This window comes from Theobroma umbraticum, unplaced genomic scaffold, assembly GCF_002168275.2.
Source record: "Theobroma umbraticum cultivar Fairchild unplaced genomic scaffold, ASM216827v3 scaffold_130.0, whole genome shotgun sequence".
NCBI lineage: Eukaryota > Viridiplantae > Streptophyta > Magnoliopsida > Malvales > Malvaceae > Theobroma > Theobroma umbraticum.
Genome location: NW_018397264.1, coordinates 6,423,172 through 6,441,277, shown reverse-complemented (window position 1 = coordinate 6,441,277; position 18,106 = coordinate 6,423,172). Strand labels below are relative to the sequence as shown.

General features: G+C 37.5%; 2 protein-coding genes across 7 annotated transcripts; both read right to left on the bottom strand.

Annotated features, from left to right (window-relative positions):
• LOC110421180 (pyruvate, phosphate dikinase, chloroplastic-like) lies at positions 1 to 8,187 on the bottom strand. Of its 3 annotated transcripts, none has more exons than XM_089784347.1 (20): positions 8,125 to 8,187; positions 5,860 to 5,922; positions 5,329 to 5,562; positions 5,072 to 5,209; positions 4,682 to 4,844; positions 4,323 to 4,558; positions 4,095 to 4,223; positions 3,718 to 3,897; positions 3,394 to 3,531; positions 3,134 to 3,298; positions 2,874 to 3,035; positions 2,704 to 2,793; positions 2,202 to 2,340; positions 1,892 to 2,069; positions 1,443 to 1,572; positions 1,221 to 1,349; positions 824 to 961; positions 671 to 748; positions 460 to 551; positions 1 to 380 (listed from the first exon to the last, which is right to left on the bottom strand). In XM_089784347.1, exons 2-20 carry the CDS (start codon positions 5,869 to 5,871, stop codon positions 338 to 340), a joined length of 2,574 nt encoding a protein of 857 aa, XP_089640473.1. In that variant the 5' UTR covers positions 5,872 to 5,922; positions 8,125 to 8,187; the 3' UTR covers positions 1 to 337. The 3 variants fall into 3 exon arrangements, with proteins under 3 accessions (XP_089640473.1, XP_021290362.1, XP_021290363.1); XM_021434687.2 differs by lacking the exon at positions 8,125 to 8,187 and adding an exon at positions 6,270 to 6,882; XM_021434688.2 differs by lacking the exon at positions 8,125 to 8,187 and adding an exon at positions 6,270 to 6,882 and having other exon boundaries at positions 5,860 to 5,919.
• LOC110421179 (pyruvate, phosphate dikinase, chloroplastic-like) lies at positions 5,883 to 16,482 on the bottom strand. Of its 4 annotated transcripts, XM_089784346.1 has the most exons (22): positions 16,344 to 16,482; positions 15,884 to 16,222; positions 14,738 to 14,794; positions 14,197 to 14,430; positions 13,901 to 14,038; positions 13,415 to 13,577; positions 13,008 to 13,243; positions 12,754 to 12,882; positions 12,349 to 12,528; positions 11,912 to 12,049; positions 11,489 to 11,653; positions 11,243 to 11,404; positions 11,062 to 11,151; positions 10,486 to 10,624; positions 10,103 to 10,280; positions 9,697 to 9,826; positions 9,249 to 9,377; positions 8,861 to 8,998; positions 8,690 to 8,767; positions 8,310 to 8,401; positions 8,125 to 8,216; positions 5,883 to 5,922 (listed from the first exon to the last, which is right to left on the bottom strand). In XM_089784346.1, the coding sequence occupies exons 2-21, from the start codon at positions 16,178 to 16,180 to the stop codon at positions 8,174 to 8,176; spliced, it is 2,916 nt and encodes a 971-aa protein (XP_089640472.1). In that variant the 5' UTR covers positions 16,181 to 16,222; positions 16,344 to 16,482; the 3' UTR covers positions 5,883 to 5,922; positions 8,125 to 8,173. The 4 variants fall into 4 exon arrangements, 3 of the variants coding, with proteins under 3 accessions (XP_089640472.1, XP_021290359.1, XP_021290360.1); XM_021434684.2 differs by lacking the exon at positions 5,883 to 5,922 and having other exon boundaries at positions 7,810 to 8,216; XM_021434685.2 differs by lacking the exon at positions 5,883 to 5,922 and having other exon boundaries at positions 7,810 to 8,216; positions 15,884 to 16,205; positions 16,344 to 16,466.
• Positions 16,483 to 18,106: the final 1,624 nt, after the last annotated feature.

Sequence of the window (18,106 nt, the reverse complement as noted above, 5' to 3'; positions counted from 1 at the left end):
CGTTGCACACCGACCTCTTTTGACCTTTTTTTTTTCTTTCTTTTTTTCTATGCCCTCCACGTGGCTAAAGGAAGAAATTCTTTTGCTGCTTCCTTTTTTAAGTATGTTATAGATAGATTGACTGTACACAACTTTCATTACATGAACAGGCTTCCATCCACACAGAGAGTGATTGTATTATTTTTACACATTTCAACACATTACCGTGGCAGATTCTTCCTATTTACAAAAATGTGGATGATTTCTTAGTACTATGGTATTATTTTTGAACAATATCATCCATGACTGATCTATATTGACTAAGGTGGAAGGAGCTGAGTTGTTCTTGGGATGGTACTCAGAGAGCAACTTGAGCTGCTGCTAGCCTTGCAATGGGAACCCTGCCAAGAATTTCCCTTGTTTTAGGATTTCTGGAAATGTTAAGGAAACCAACTTTGAGGTGAGAAAACATCACATTACCTGAATGGAGAACATGAAACATAGTCAAATCCAGCCTCTGCAAAGAATGCAATGGAAGAGGGTTCCCCACCATGTTCCCCGCATATTCCAACCTGTTTCATTAAACATGGTACAGATTTGGTATTGGAAAGAGGCAGAGAAGAGATAAGCGTTGCAGAAAAAAAAAATCATGATAAGGAAGCTCTTCAATTGATCTATACTGTGTTCTTGCCTCTAGGCCAGGCCTGGCTTGCCGTCCTTTCTCCACTGCAATCTTAATAAGTTGGCCTACACCTTTCCGATCGAGTACCTGCAAGCAAAATGTTCCACTTACACGACTGAAAAGCCTTTGGATTTAAGGATGATGAAAATGGCGCTGACTAACCTCAAATGGATCGCTTTGTAAGATGCCTTTTGATAAGTACAAAGGAAGAAATTTGCCTACATCATCTCGAGAAAACCCAAACGTCATTTGTGTCAGATCATTGGTTCCAAAGGAGAAGAATTCTGCTTCCTTGGCAATCTATCAAAACGAAATAAAGATGTAAGAACTAAGTTGGGGAGAAACCTACATAAGTTTCTGACATGGATACCCTAAAGCTTAACCAAACTAGAATGGCATGAATCTTAAAAATCTTTCCACCAGAAACCAATCTGGAGATTGATTGTTGTTGCAACATGTTGGAATTGTGAAAGATACCTGGTTTTTGTTATTGATCATGACCTGGCTTGTATAAATTCAAAGTAAAAGAAATGGTAGACTGAGAATCTATGTAGCTTACTTCATCAGCAACCAGGGCAGCTCTGGGGATCTCAATCATTGTCCCAACTTTATAGCTTATGGAAAAACCCATCTCAGAGAAGACTTCGTTTGCAACACTGCGGATTAAACAGACTTGGTGTCCTAGTTCCTGCACTTTAAAACATCAGTCTTCCCAAAGAAAAACCTAAGAGAACAAGAAGAAAAATAAATGAAAACACACAATGGCAGAAGGGAATTATACCTCTGGTGCTCCTACTAGTGGGACCATTATCTCAGGAAGTACTTTAACTCCTTGGTTGCTGACTGAGACAGCAGCCTGAAAGATTGCCCGCACTTGCATCTGAGTAAGCTCAGGAGAGGATATTCCTAACCTGATGACAAGTGAGGGCTCAAAATCATAAACTGTATAACTCATACTGGAGTTTTGGGAGTTGATCTCTAATGTACAACAGAACAAAGCAGAAGCATCTGGAACTTTCGTTTTCTGTACATGCTACTTTTTGCATGTATCATAATCCAGTTTTGGAATAGTTCAATATCATCAAAAGGGTTATCAAACTCAGAATCCTTCTTCAATGTGCTTTCAGAAGGTCTTAGTTCAGACTACGATAAATGGCTAAAGCAATGGGATATTGTGAGAACTAGTACAAAAGTAAGAAATTCAGAAAGGCTTATCAGAAGTAACAGAACCTGCAGCCCCTCAAACCAAGCATGGGATTCACTTCTGATAGCTTCTCAATTTTTGAGAGAACTTCTTCTTTGCTCAAGCCACTCTCTGAAGCTAATTCACATACTATCTGTTCTGCATCACCCTTGGAAAGAAATTCATGAAGCGGAGGGTCCAGCAATCGGATTGTTACAGTAAGGCCTGAAATTGAAACACTTATTATAAGATAATTGAAAAAGCAAATCAACATGAAAATGATAAACACTATTAATTTGTCAGTCCAGCAAACAGAAAACTAAGGAAGAAAATAAATGAATAAAAAGAGGAAGTTACCATCCATTGCCTTGAAAATTCCCTCAAAATCAGATCTTTGATAAGGAAGCAACAGCTCTAGTTCTGCTTCCCTCTGTTCGGGTGTTACTGCCATGATCATCATTCTCACAGCCTTTATCCTCTCCTCCGAAGCAAAAAACTAAAATTTCCAAACAAGAAAGATTGTAAACTCAATAAATCTAGTTGTAGCCATGTAAGCTCTAGGATAATCTACACTAATTAAGCCAATAACCAAATCCAGTTGTGAGACCAATGCTGTCTCTCAAATCAGTGATCCAGATAACAAAAGTTCCATAATACCTGTCATATAAATTGTTTGAAGTTTAAGGAGAAATACAGCGTGAAGAAAAAAAAAAGGTGATTTGTCCAATTGTCCTGCTTTTTCTCTCTTCATTTCCCACAATTCTCTCCTTTGTTGTTATCTTTGATGGTGTATTCATAGTTAACAATTCGAATAGCAGATATGTGATGCTGCTAAAGGTGTGAAAGACAAAAACATTACCATATGTTCTGTCCTGCAAAGACCAACCCCCTGGGCACCATTCTTTCTTGCAGTCAGTGCATCTTCAGGCGTATCAACATTTGCCATAACCTATAACAGCATATCCACCATGATTCTTTCTATCTACTAACGTAAAAGACAAGAACAATGTAGCAGTTAATTGTACAAACCTTAAGGCGCCTAATTTCATCAGCCCATGACAAAAATGTTTCCAAATCAACACTTAATACCGGAGGAGAGAGAGGCTGTTTTCCCAGGATCACTTCACCTGTTGCCCCGTTGAGAGAGAGCCATTCCCCTTCTTTAAGCATCATTTTCCCAATCACAAGAACCTGCTTTATTGATAAGGTAACATTACAAAATCCCCTTTCATGAAACACGTATGACGCAGGACAGAAAGGGAAGATGGTATAAGAGTTTAGAGGTCGACCTTCTCAATGTCATTTACATGGGTATCAGAACAGCCAGCAACACAGCACTTTCCCCATCCACGTGCTACAACAGCGGCGTGAGATGTCATGCCACCTCTAGCTGTCAAGATACCAGCAGCTGCATGCATGCCTCCAACATCCTCTGCGCTGGTCTCTGTCCTTACCTTCAACCATAAACAACAATAAAAGCGTTCAGCTAGCGGAATCAATACTGTTTGCCCATACTATACATTTTTGAAGCTAATTCATTAGCATATACCAAGATGACGCTCTTTCCTTCAGCATACCATTCTTCCGCATCCTCTGCATTGAACACAATCTGCCCTACTGCTGCTCCAGGAGAAGCAGGCAAGCCCACAGCAACCACCTTGTCTTTGTAAGAAGATGGATCTTCGAACTAATTAAAGTAAACAAGAAATATGTTGGAAATACAGGAAAAATCATCAAAGTTTAAATTTGTTAACAATTGCCCAAGCCTGAAGCATAGACAAGGTTGCAAATAGAACTATGCTTTAAATGATTCAATCTTGTTTTAGAATACATCAGATGTTCATTGCTTGTACCGTTGTGTGGAAATTATTACCCAAGGATGAAGAAGTTGGTCAAGATGATGCGGCTCCACCATCTTAATTGCAGTTCGAGTGTCAACAAGCCCTTCATTAACCATGTCTACAGCTATCTTCACTGCAGCTTTTCCAGTACGCTTCCCTGATCGACATTGTAACATCCATAACCTATTTTCTTGTACCGTGAATTCAATATCCTACATTTGCAGGAAAAAAAAAGGCTGATTAGTTTATGTCAGAACGGTTTAACACATCAGGTATGTCTGAATATAATACAGCTTAACTTGTACAATAATCTATCATTGATAATTCAAGATAACAAAGGGGAATAAACACGGGAATCGATAACATAAGTAGAAAAGTATGAAATTCCAGTTTAAAGTGGAAAATTTACCATCATATCTTTGTAATGTTGCTCAAGAATTTTGCAGTTCATAACAAGTTCTTTGTAAGGTTGAGGCATGTGACTTTTCATGGTATCCAAGTCTTCTGGGGTTCTGTTTCCGGAAACCACATCCTCTCCCTACAGAAAGAGACATGTTTTAGCTTTATTATATGATATAACCATCAAAAAGTAGAAAGAAAATAGTAGTCAGACAGAGGTAATGCCACTATGTGTAACCTGTGCATTGACTAAAAATTCCCCGTAAAGCTTCTTTTCACCGGTGCTTGGATTCCTAGTGAACAGAACACCTGTCCCTGAAGTGTCTCCCATGTTTCCAAACACCATGCATTGGATGTTTACTGCTGTTCCTTTCAACCCACTTATTTTGTTAATGCTCCGATATTTAATGGCCCTTGGGCTATCCCAAGAATTGAAAACTGCTTTAACAGCCAACTGTAACTGCTTCTTTGGATCTGCAAATTGATCCCAATAAAAGAATGTAATCTTGAGTTTCTTCTGTAATACTTCAAAGGAAAAAAAGGAAAAATATCAAGCATGAGCTTCTTTTAACTCCATAATTAGGATGGATAAGATACCCGAAGGAAACTCTTCTCCCTTGACTTTGAGATATACATTCTTGTACTGCTCCACCAGCTCCTTGAGATCAGATTCAGTTAGCTCAGAGTCAAGCTCAACCCCTCTCAGTTGCTTCATCGTTGCTATCTTCTCCTCAAATGAGGAGTGCGGAATGCCCATTACCTCAAATTCAACAACAGGAGGTTTTAACAAATTCAGCAAATTTTGAAAAATAGATACAAGACTGATGCTATGAGAAACCAAAATATTAGTTGGATTGCATTCATTAAGTGAATCAGACAAAGCTGGTTAGCAAGAAATAGGGCAGAGCACAATGATTAAATTAAGCTTTGACAGTTGAAAATTGAGATAAGTTAATGCATAGAACTGCATCAAGAAGAGGTACTTACAACATCCCCAAACATGTCTAGGAATCGTCGATAAGAGTCATAAGCAAAGCGCTCTCCACTTTTTGCAGCCAAACCAGCAACCAAATTGTCATTTAGTCCAAGATTCAGGACAGTGTCCATCATGCCAGGCATTGAAATCTAGAGATATAAAGCACAAGTCAGTCAATAAACAAGATTCTCTGACATACATAGTGGTGTATAGATTATTCCAACCATGCCTGCATAAGCAATTAAAATGGAACTTTGCAAGATCTTACCGCTGCACCAGAGCGGACAGAAAGGAGAAGTGGCTTGGAAGGGTTACCAAGAAAAGCTCCCATGTCCTCCTCCACAGCTTTCAAGCCTTGCAATATCTCTTCCCATAGTCCCTCTGGTAGTCTCTTGGCATTCTGCTGATACTCCTGGCATGCTTCAGTTGATATGGTGAATCCAGGGGGCACTGATAATCCAATGCTGGCCATCTCTGCCAGGTTTGCTCCCTTGCCCCCTAACTACAATATTAATTGGCAATGCATTCATCCATTAATCTGTTTGATTCCAACTAGTATAACATGCCATCTGGATTGAATGATCTTTGAACAAAATTTAAGCCAAATATAAAATTTGATCCTTGTAGGACTTCTGTGACAAAAGTATAAATAAGCTCTTCCTTATTTCTTGATAGCATTTTTCGTTGTGGACAGTTTACAAATGAGTTCTTAAATATTAGTCAAAGAAACATTATCGAGGCAAGTAGAAAGGGAAAGAAAATTAGTTCCATGGAGGACAGGAACTTGAAGAATGCTTACCAAGGACTTCATGCCCTTGTTGCCTTCACTCCTTCCTTTGCCAAAGGTGAACACCCGCCGCTGCTGCATAAAGAAGTGGGGCTTTAGAAGTTACAAGCTTGCAAATCTTCTCATTGGATAGCACTCTTAGCATTAAGTTAACTAAAACTCAAACTTTTTTTTCAAGTTTTTAACTGCTATTAATCATGTTTTCATCATTGGAAGATCTTGGGAAAGGTAGAGAAGTTGTTTTTGAACATTATGACTTTTCATGTCAAAACTCACAATAAAGCAACTAAGTACCAACTGCCAAGGTTCACCCTCCAAAAAAGCATAGCTGCTAAAAGACTTAACAGCTAGAAAGGTTCTTACTCAATTCAACTCTTTTACCAACCAAAAAAATGAACCAAAAATCAAAAGAAGCACATTACCCCCATCACCATGATGGTCAGTCCGACTCTGCAAAGAATCCAACCAAGTTAAACCACTTGAATGATTGAATCTTCAGATGACCGTACAGGTAAAACGAAATAAAAGAGTGGATAGCTTCAATATGGTGGCAAAAATTCTAGCCCAGGGATATGCTACTGAAACACTCAATCCTCAATGTCTCAAACGACAAAAGTTTCTTTTATACTATGAACAAGGGACATGATAGAGTCAGAGTCACCATCTATGCCATGGAACCATTGCATCTATATACGTATATCCCTTCATCAGCTCTTTCCTCTTTTTTTTTTTAATCCTGTGGGAATCTGTTGGTATGACACAGGTCAATTTGCAGCAGACTTTCTTGCATACTTGAGCCAGCACTCAGCAACTAGGAAGTGAGTACTGCAGTTTTTTGTTCTTCATTTTCTTGCCTCCTGTTTTGAATGACCCCGGTTTGCTTGTTGAGTCACATCATCTTAAGCTCATAGAGACAATTCTGGTCCTTTTTTTTTTCACTTTTAAATGCATATCTTTATGCATCGTTGTAGATAAAGATGGAAGAGGATATCCTCGGCAGAACCTGCTGGCTTGTAGTATTGGAGCGCCCATGGTTTTGAGCTTTTGTTGCGGTTGAACTTAGGTTAAAAAAATAAAAAAGACCAATAAACAAAGATCCATACAGTAAAGGCTCAGCCCCAGTGGCCCCAGCCATCAGCCGAACCAATCATAAAAGATCACTAGGGATGATTAGATAAAGATTTCACGTATGATATTATCATGTAGTTCCAAAAAGCTGTTGTATGTAATGCTTGCTGACTTTATTCTTTCGTCGACCTTTTGACGTGTGGCCACTTATCTGTTTAACACGCAGATGTTATACCTACTACATGCTACTTTGCATGAGAGACTCTCAATCAAATGGAACACTTGTTCAGATAGTTTTAACAAGTGTACTCTCTTGTTTATGTTTTTTTATGACTCATTGTATATGTTGAATGACTTGTAATGAAAAGGATGTATGAGTCTGAACCATGAAATAGAAGCTCTCTGTTTGCCCCTGTTTCTTGTACCAAAAACAGAACTTGGTTCTTCATTATCTGTGTCATTTGATAGCAAAAGCAGATAAGGATGACACTAATTTTAACTTTTAAATTATCAGGGTGGACACAGAAAAGAGCCTTCCCCTTAAATAAGGTTGGCTTTGCAGGGAACCTAGGTTTTGCTAATCACCTGGAAACGGGGAAACTATGGGCATGCATCCATTAGATTTTAAGGTTTTTAACCGTACAAGAAGCTCTGTTGAAAGCTTTGAGCTCGATGTCACAAGCAAAGACACAGTGATTTATTTTGTTGTTGCAATGAACTGTCAAAATTAAGTTACTTCAGAATTGGGTACAGTCTTTGTGTAGGGACCACCTGAATGTATGATTACAAATTTATTACATGACATGAATCAATAAAAAATGAAATATCGAAAGGGTCAATGAATGTGAATAGCGTCTGTCCTGATATCATGACTGAATTAAATAAAAAATAAAAATGTAATTATAAGAACATGTTAGTTTATGACCAAAATGTTTATGATAAGAACATGTATAGTTACTTGTACAAAATATCAAGCCATCCTATTTTACATGCTACTGAGCTTACAAAGACAGAATTAGAAGATATAGGCCTGCTGAGCTTTTTCTTGTAATTCTCAAGTCACAGCTCCAACTGGTGTCAATATTTACATTTTTGTATAATCAAATGTTCATGGTACTTTTCTTTTTAAGCTTTTTAATATGACAACAGTACGGTTATTTCTACAAATACTTTGCAAGAAATTTATTTACAAGAGCATAGGAAAGTTACAGAATTTCATCCGACATGGAGTTGCTTGGTAGCTCTCAAGATCCTTTTTTCAGATGGCAACTTGAGCTGCTGCTAGCCTTGCAATTGGAACTCTGTCAAGGCAATTTGAAAATGAATTTGATCCGGTTATATATGTATACAATTAGTATATCAATTACTCTTTCAAGGTATAAGAGGCATCCAACCTGAATGGAGAGCATGAAACATAGTCCAATCCAGCTTCTGCAAAGAAGGCAACAGAAGAAGGCTCCCCTCCATGCTCTCCACAAATGCCAACCTGTTCATCATCATTGTATTATTCCCAGAAGAAAATGTTTGAAATCAGTACCCAAAATATTGACAAAGGGTGACCTACAATCTGCTTGACATCTAAATATACAGATGAATGTCTTTTGTTTTTGTTTCTTGCAAGAAGAGATCGACACTGCAGGATTCCATGCCCGTTGCAAGTAATAGGTTGCTACCAAACATAGCGATGGGTGAAGAAATTGTACCCCTTGTTCATGAAATTGTGATAGTAAGTATAGTATAATATTCTGCCTGCTAGTAAAACGAAAGTACTTGCCTTCAAGCTAGGCCTAGCTGCACGACCCTTTTCCGTGGCAATTTTGATGAGTTGGCCTACGCCTTTCTGATCAAGTACCTGGCAATTCATTTACTACTTGTTGGTATTGAATTTGAAATGGTATTCTTTCTTCAGGGAAAGCTTATGAACACTCATATACTGTTGACCAACCTCAAATGGATCACTTTGAAGAATGCCTTTGGATAGGTATATGGGAAGAAATTTGCCAACATCATCTCGGCTATACCCAAATGTCATTTGAGTAAGATCGTTGGTTCCAAAGGAGAAGAATTCGGCTTCCTTTGCAATCTACCATTATCAAATGTTGAATATTAGGCATACTTGTCGAGATTGATGAACATTTCTCAACCTTTATTAACCACAAAAATTAATATATCAACTATTTTACTGAGATTCATATTTGAAATGCTTCTCCTAGGAGAAAGTACAGGCGAGACTAGAAGTTTTATGCTCAAGAGTTTGAAGACAAGGGAAATATACAAAACCCCACTATTACAGAGTTTAGGAAAACAATGAGGAGATGGTTTGTTTAGCATACCTCATCAGCAACTAAGGCAGCTCTGGGGATTTCAATCATTGTCCCCACTGTATAGCTTAAGGAAGAACCCATCTCAGAGAACACTTTCTCTGCAATACTCCGTATTAAACTGACTTGATGACCAAGTTCCTGCAACTTTAAATTGTCAATTTTTTGAAACATCAATGGATCTGAGTCCTTAATCATGAAAATGGAGGAAACCCCATCAATTTTGATGTGTAGAAATCAAAATCAATTGGGAAGAATGAATTAGAAGCTAATTCTTTGGGAAGAATGAATTAGAAGCTAATTCCGAAGAATATTGACAAAAACTTGTAATGGAGAAAAAGAACACCCAAAATAATTGACAATTATTTTGGCAAATTCTACAACGTTTTAAGAAAGTTGACAAAACTTTGCAAGGAAGATAAGGAAAACACATCAAAAGCAAGAAGTTAAGGACTCATGCCTGAGGTGTTCCAACAAGGGGAACCATTATCTCAGGAAGAACTTTAACTCCTTGGTTGCTCATTGAGACAGCAGCCTGAAAGATTGCACGCGCCTGCATCTCAGTTAGTTCAGGATACGATATCCCCAGCCTGTTGATAGAACATCAAAAATCCATATAAACAAGATGAAATGGTTCAGGTATACTTCTACGATAATCCAAATTCAACCGATACTCTATTTGGCGCTTTCATGTGCTTCATTCATTATTTGCATGTACTGTCATGAAATCAGAAATCGGAATATTTCATAAAGATTTTATATCATCATGCAACTAAGAAATAAAAAGGAAAAAAAAATCCTATCAGCTTTGAAGGTTCTAAGAATCAAAACTTAGACTAGAAAGCTCCTTAAAATGGAATATTAACCTGCAGCCACGGAAACCAAGCATGGGATTCACTTCTGATAACTTTTCAATTCTTGAGAAAACTTCATCTTCGGTTGTGCCGGTCTCTGAAGTTAACTCACTTACTATCTGTTCTAGGTCACCTTCGGGAAGAAATTCATGAAGTGGAGGGTCTAACAATCGGATAGTTACTGGAAGGCCTGGAATTAAAATGAAATTCACACTCATCACTAGAGAAGTAAACCAAACGAGGAAAATATGTTCCTGTTTGCAAATTTTAAGCACCAATAGAGCCCCGACCAGGTTGGCATCACACTGTTAGTATTTTGATGCTACTGAGCTTGTAAGTCTTTGGGCAGACAATGACACATACTGTAAAAGAAGAACAGAAGAAGAGGAAAGTACCATCCATTGCACGGAAAATTCCCTCAAAGTCAGATCTCTGATAAGGAAGTAAGAGGTTAAGAGCTGCTTTCCTCTGTTCTAGTGTTACTGCCATTATCATCTTTCTGACAGCCTTTATCCTCTCATCGGAAGCAAAGAACTGAAAAAGGGTTCAAAAACACGAAGCAATTAGTAATTCTATTACCAGATATGATTTTTAAATATAAAACTGTCTGTTTTCCATGCACAGGACAACATACGTCCAGAAAATGCATTTAGGATAGAATTTGATTTGACATCCCAAAACAGTATGTTCGTTCTCATTAACTAACAATTCATGCCAAATTGGGGGATGATAAGGATACTCCCCTGTAGTCACCAAAAGAGAAAAAACAGTATATAATGCCCTCTCTCAACTGAATATGTAAGGCATGCATACTTTTTTTGACTGCATATAATGAACCGATGGTAGTCCTGTGTACCATATGAACCATCAATCTGCATGGAACTTGTAATATTTATTTCATGGATGATTAAAAATGCTGCAAAGTCAAGGAGTTAATAAAAGAAAGTCAAATATGATGACAGAAAAGTTACCATGTGTTCTGTCCGACAAAGGCCAATCCCTTCAGCACCATTATTTCTCGCTGTTAGTGCATCTTCAGGTGTGTCAGCATTGGCCATTACCTATCAGCGAATTATAAGGCTGAATCAGTCGAGAGACCTTCCAAATACTTAAGTATATGGTACTAATCACCAGCTAAGGGACATATAGAACCTTGAGGCACCTAATTTCATCAGCCCAAGACATAAAGGTTTCTAAATCACCACTTAATGATGGAGGAGCTAGTGGCTGTTTTCCTACAATCACTTCACCAGTAGAACCATTTAGTGAAAGCCATTCTCCTTCTTTGATCACCATGTCTCCAACTGTGAGAACCTGCATTATAGATAAAGCAGCATATACAGGGAACCCCATTTCATGAGAAAAGGCAAATTATAGGAGGAGGAAGAATAAAATTACCTTCTCAGCATCATTCACACGAATATCTGAACAGCCAGAAACACAACACTTTCCCCATCCACGTGCTACAACAGCTGCATGAGATGTCATTCCACCTCTAGCTGTCAAAATCCCAGCAGCCGCATGCATACCTCCAACATCCTCCGGACTGGTTTCTGTCCTTACCTTTAAGCATGCAAAATCATGAGAGTGTTCAGCTCCTTAGATTATAGAAAAAGGAAGTTTAACTACATAGGACACAGTTTTCTCACTGATAATGTGTTAGAACATAGAAGATTTCAGTAGTTCACACATCTGAATGGCTAAACCCTTTCAACAGGCAGTATCTTTTTCTCAAAATTACACATAATTTATACTTTTTTGAATTCAGCTTAGAATAGGATGATAATAAAATGTTATAAATGGACATCAAGATGAACATACCAAGATGGGACTCTTTCCTTGTGCATGCCATTCTTCAGCATCATCAGCACTGAACACAATCTGCCCCACTGCTGCTCCAGGAGAAGCAGGTAACCCCGTGGCAACCACTTTGTCTTTGTAAGCAGAAGGGTCCTCAAACTAATTGGACCGAACACAACATTAGTCATGTTATCTTAATATTTTCCAACTAACTAAAGCATACTGAAAACGATATGATAATGATAGCCATTATTGCATATTATTACATCAATCTGTTTCGGTTGTCCTCTGCATCAAAGATTGGTTTTTGTTCCCTCTATGGATAGCTCATCAATGCAAAAGTAAAGGTGGTCTTATCATTCATAGTCCATGCCTTTGGATCTGTACTTTAAGTTCGTTTTCAAATAAAAACAAAGAAAGCATATTTTTCCCTCATATTTAGTGTCTGGTGCACATGCCTGTGGATGAAGAAGCTGGTCAAGATGTTGTGGTTCCACCATCTTAATTGCAGAACGTTTATCAACAAGTCCTTCATTAACCATGTCTACAGCTATCTTTACTGCACCTTTACCAGTGCGCTTTCCAGATCGACATTGCAGCATCCATAACCTATTTTCTTGAACTGTGAACTCAATATCCTGTGTTTAACAAAGGGGGCAATAACCAAGAGTTAATTCTTCGGCTATTGGTTCAAGAGTGATGACCATGATATCTGTTTAAAAGATAATTTTGGAAAGTATTAAAAACTGGAAATATAGGTTCAATTTGCACTATAAATTACAACAAAGAATTGCACTAAATCAAAGTTGTCAACATAAAAACTTGAATGAAGTATTATATATTATGCAAGTAAAAACTTTTACCATCATATCCTTGTAATGTCGCTCAAGAATCTCACAGTTCAGCACAAGCTCTTTGTAAGCCTCAGGCATGTAACTTTTCATTGTGTCCAATTCTTCTGGTGTTCTAATTCCCGCAACAACATCCTCTCCCTTTTCAGAGCAATTCATCAGTTACATTCATAAATTACCACAAAAGAGTCTTATTCTAATTTTAGAAATATGGAGAGAAATGAGGGAGTTGTGCAGAGATAAGAACTTTGGTATATGTTTACAACCTGAGCATTTACTAGGAATTCTCCATAGCGTTTCTTATCACCGGTGCTTGGATTTCTAGTGAATAAAACCCCCGTCCCTGAAGTATTTCCCATGTTTCCAAACACCATGGTTTGAATATTTACTGCTGTTCCCTTTAAACCAGTTATCTGATTGATTCTTCTATACTTAATGGCCCTTGGGCTGTCCCAAGAATCAAAAACTGCCTTAACAGACAACAATAACTGCTTCTTTGGATCTGCAAATAAAGATGCATCAAAGGTGATAGTCTCAAATTTATCATATACATTCCAAATTTGAGGATAACTTAGTTTGACAAACTCTTATGTGAAATCCACGCTTGAGTATATTCGAAGTTATAATAAAAGTTAGTACAGTGAGGAAAATTGATTCGATGTTGCATTCCTACCTGAAGGGAACTTTTCACCTTTGGCTTCTACATAAACATTCTTGTACTGTTCTACGAGCTCTTTGAGATCAGATGCTGTTAGATCAGTGTCGAGTGTAGCTCCTTTTGCTTCCTTCATTTTCTCTAGCTTCTCCTCAAACAGTGAGTGGGGAATACCCATTACCTAAATTATCAATGAAAAGAGTTTTGACAAAAACTCAGCAACAATAATGAAAAGAGACCATAAAATTTTTTGCGGAGGAAACTATCACAAATACCTTTAAGAAAAAATTTCAAAATTTTGCACTAGTTGACAAAGTTCAATGCATCTAGGTGGTTTAAGCGTCTCACTGGATTTTCTATTTTGGGCCTAATCATTTCATTGAGTTCAGGTCAACCAAAAAAATTGTGTGAAACACATTAAACAAGAAACTCTGCTGACAGTGCACTTATTGAGATATGCTAATGTAATGAACCATATCAACTCATGAAAAAGAATAAACTTACCACATCTCCAAACATATCGAGGAAACGTCGATAAGAGTCATAAGCAAAACGCTCCCCACTTTTTGCAGCCAAACCAGCTACCACTTCATCATTCAGTCCTAGGTTAAGGACCGTGTCCATCATACCAGGCATCGAGATCTGAACATATGGAAGAAATATCAGTCAACAAGCAAGCTCGATGTTCTACATACTGCATGTTTGTTGCCTAGAGTAAGAAATATGCCATGCACAGTTGCTCAGAAGCTGTGCATAACCCACAGGATGATTGCATTATTTTAAGCATCCCAATCCCTTACCGTAGCACCAGAACGAACAGAGAGGAGAAGTGGCTTTGCCGGGTCACCAAGGATAGCACCCATGTCTTCTTCCACACTCTTCAAGCCTTCCAATATCTCCTCCCACAGGCCTTCTGGTAGCTTCTTCCCATTCTGCTGATACTCCTGGCATGCTTCTGTTGATATGGTAAGTCCAGGTGGAACTGATAACCCAATGCTGGACATCTCTGCCAGGTTTGCTCCTTTCCCTCCTAACTACATTAATAAGAAGAAACACATTCATTAATCTATCCAGAAACTCGCAATTTTACATAATAACCTGGTTTCTAGAGTGCATATATTGCACAAAATAAAATCAAGAGGATTTAACAGAAAATGTGAGCCAGTGCCATAGCAAAAAATATGTTTGAGCCCTATTCCAGCTTAACTTTTCAATACCATGGCATGCACGCATCCACGCAGAGATAAGACATAAAAAATAATATAAAAAAGACTAATAACGATAAACATTTTTAAAGTATCGTGAACTAATTGTTGCATAATAAAGATGAAGAATGCTTACCAGGGACTTCATGCCCTTATGGCCTTCACTCCTCCCTTTTCCAAAGGTAAATACTCTCTGTGCAAAGAAGTGAAGAGTGAAAACAAGCTTGCAGCTAGTCCTTACATTCTAAATTACAGATTTGGCTAAGTAGATGATGTCATTCTAGCAGTAAATTTGTATCACATCTGGGAACAAGCAAAGTTGCAGCAATCATGCCTATATGTGTTAACATGTGTATTTATATCCTTTTTTGGATTCTCATGGAATTGACACTTAATGGCGTTACGATGGTGAATTGCAGGGGACGGCGAGCAGGATGGGAGCGAAGCTATTGCTATGCCGCATTGATGAATGCACATTCAAAGTCATCTCCTAGCTTGTTATGAAAAGTCAAACACACGACCACAGAGAGAACAAGGGACTTAATCATTTTAATCATGAAAATTATATTTATATAGAAATCACATGTAGGTATATCCAGGTTCCTACTCTTGGTAAGTACTATCATCTCATCAGTTTGTCCGTTATATCAACCTTTTTTAATTCTAATCTTGTTAGTTAATTTTTTTCATTTGAGAGAAGGGGAGATTCAATGCCCTTGAGCAAGGAAATTATACACTAATTATTGAATCAAATGCTTGAATACATTTTTTTAATTAACTTAATTAGTAAGATAATCTTGGAAATGCATGATGAACAAATTAATGAGTCATACTCCAAGTCTCCAACACCATCTTCTTCTCTCCTCCGAAGGACCAGAAATGCTCCATTTTAGTACATAATAGGGCCTATCCTAGTCCGATCCAAGTATTCAACCCAAAACTTTGCAGCTCGATACAGCCCAAACTAAGCACCCATTGGCCACTACCGGACAAACCTAAAGCTGGCTAACTAACCCAATGCCAAGCCATCCTGCGGTCCCGTGTATTGCAGTAAGTCCACGCACTAGAAACCTAACGTATGAGCCCAGAAACATGGAAGGCCACCCCAACTAGGTCAAAACTACAAAAACTACTGCCGCCTGATCCTTCATTAGTATTACATCCTGAAGAAGCTGGTTAATCTTGTTTTAGCTAATTCGGCTCATGCTTGCTAATCTAATTTTTAACAACTGAGTTTTACATGCAGTCTTAACTGATAAGAGCAGAAAAAGAACGATTGTACCTTCTCCATAGTTTGTGTTGGATCAGACACCGGCGTAAGTATGGCTTCCGCCACCGTCTCAACCTTCCTCTGTTTAGAACTCAGCAACTTCTTTCCGTTACTACGGGGATATTCTTCGGTGACGCAACGAGTAACTCCAAGACGACGAACACACCTTGGCCTCGCACCAAGATATGAACGGTTCTCTCTAACGAGATCAAAGTGATGATGATGATCCGTGTACTTTCCCTTGAATAGCCTCTGCTTACATATATCCAGCGTACTCCTTATAACTATTCCTTTCATAGCCGAAGACATTTTCTATTTTCCTCCACTTTTTATCCTGCTTAATTCGATTTGCTTGAATAAATTTTAAAAAAAAAAGAGCAAAATTTTGAAGAAATAAACGAAAAATTCAATGAAAGTAAATAAAAAAATGAATAAAAAAAATATAAATTTGATATTGGAAAATTGATGCCACCTGAGCTTGGAAAGAGAGGGAAGCAGAGCTTTGAATCTTCGAGGCAGAGAAGCAGAACTCCGATGGAGTTAAAAAAATTGGCGGTTGGTGTTTTATTTATTTATTATAATAAGTTTTAAGAAAATAAAATGAATAAAAGAAAAAATAAAAAGGCTTTGATGAATGACACGAGTGGATGGGATTACGGTTATAGCGCTAAGTCATGGGGGCTAACGGAACTTTGAATTCCACGAATTTCCTTAAATGCCCTTCCCCCCAAACGGAGGGAAATTCCCGTTACAACCTCCTTTAGTGAACGTTACGAATCATATTCCAACACGTGCCTCATGGTAATCGACGTGTCATTTTTGAATTGGTTGTTGGTGGGCGTTGGACTATTTTGTCTTGTGTGTTGCATGAGATTGCGTTGTCCTTTTTCTTTCGGTTTTTTTTTTCCCTTTATTATTAAGAATTTCAGGAATGTTGCATGGCACGCAAATTAATAACAAAGGCCCATTCAACGACAAAAGAGTTCAGTTTCAGCAATGGTTGGATGGATTTAATTCCTGTTTCAATATCAATATCAATGTCCATGGTTATTCTCATGTGAGAAATACAATAACATATTTAAAACTCTGTATTCTTTTAAATTTATTTTTAAATTTCACCTGTACCTTCTATTGTCATAAATATGATATTAATAAAAAATAAAATAAATCTTGAACTTATTCTTTCATTTTGCATTTTCTGAACAAATAGATTAATTGTTAAATTGGGTGCATTTTGATATTTTATTAAATTAAATTAACAACGTAACTCCTTTTGATAATATAATTATTTGTAAAAGATTAATTGAGAAAATAAAAGACAAGATGTTATATGAAAAAAGGAAAGGTCAAAACCATATGAGATGAAAGTGAAATTTATCATTCTTTTTATTATTTTTCAGGTTAAACTTGACCTCAAATTATATATATATATATATATATTCAAAAAATTTGGGTTTATCAAATGTCATATCATAAGATTTTACAAATACATGAGGTTGCAAAATTGTAAAAGAAAAATGCTACTACATAATAATAAGTACCTTATAAGATTTCTTTGTCACCAAATTAATTGGAGAATAACACCCCATGTATCAGGAACTGCGAATCTGTTTTTGTGGCAGCCAATCAACACTACATCGCCTTTGTGTCCTTCTTGATATTTCTTTACTTTGTTTTTCTTTGGACCACAATTCAAATAACAGCATGTATATACATACATATATATGTTATTTCATGAAAGCCTTTAAGATATTATTGTACTAGATAAATATAATTAATAGGACAAATCGGTCGTCATTCTCAGAACACAAAGCAATAGGACATTTTAGGGAGTTGAATTCCATTGGAGTGAGGGATGATCTAGTGGTTGAATCTGGTGATGGTGAATAGAAGAAAAACCATAACCAAAAGGTGTTTGCTGTAGGACCCTTTTCTTTCTAGTTTGTAGTCCTTGAGTATACTTTGACTCCACAGGTATCATGCCACGTGGTTAAGCCATGGACACACGAGGGAAACTGCAATCTTAGCTCTCTCTTGCCTTATCCTTTCAACTATATATACCTATCAGCTCTCAACTGACTCTCACATATGTATGAATCATGGTGGCGATTATGATCCAATCAAACTCCTTAGAGTCACACCAATCGCTATCATGGAAGCCTTTTATGGAAAGTAATCAAGCGAATACACAAAAACCTAACTCAGACTCAAAAAATAATCAATCAGATTAACCTA

What these genes read in the sequence shown, in the direction of transcription:
- LOC110421180 (XM_021434687.2), bottom strand. An exon ending in ACCAACTTCTTCATCCTTGG is followed by an intron (nt 3,532 to 3,717) that starts GTAATAATTTCC and finishes TACTTTAATTAG; the next exon opens with TTCGAAGATCCATCTTCTTA. An exon ending in CTGCCCTGGTTGCTGATGAA is followed by an intron (nt 962 to 1,220) that starts GTAAGCTACATA and finishes TCGTTTTGATAG; the next exon opens with ATTGCCAAGGAAGCAGAATT.
- LOC110421179 (XM_089784346.1), bottom strand. Translation starts at nt 16,180, where the DNA reads ATGTCTTCGGCTATGAAAGGAATAGTTATAAGGAGTACGCTGGATATA. An exon ending in ACCAGCTTCTTCATCCACAG is followed by an intron (nt 12,050 to 12,348) that starts GCATGTGCACCA and finishes CGGTCCAATTAG; the next exon opens with TTTGAGGACCCTTCTGCTTA. An exon ending in GTGTGAATGATGCTGAGAAG is followed by an intron (nt 11,405 to 11,488) that starts GTAATTTTATTC and finishes TCTATAATGCAG; the next exon opens with GTTCTCACAGTTGGAGACAT.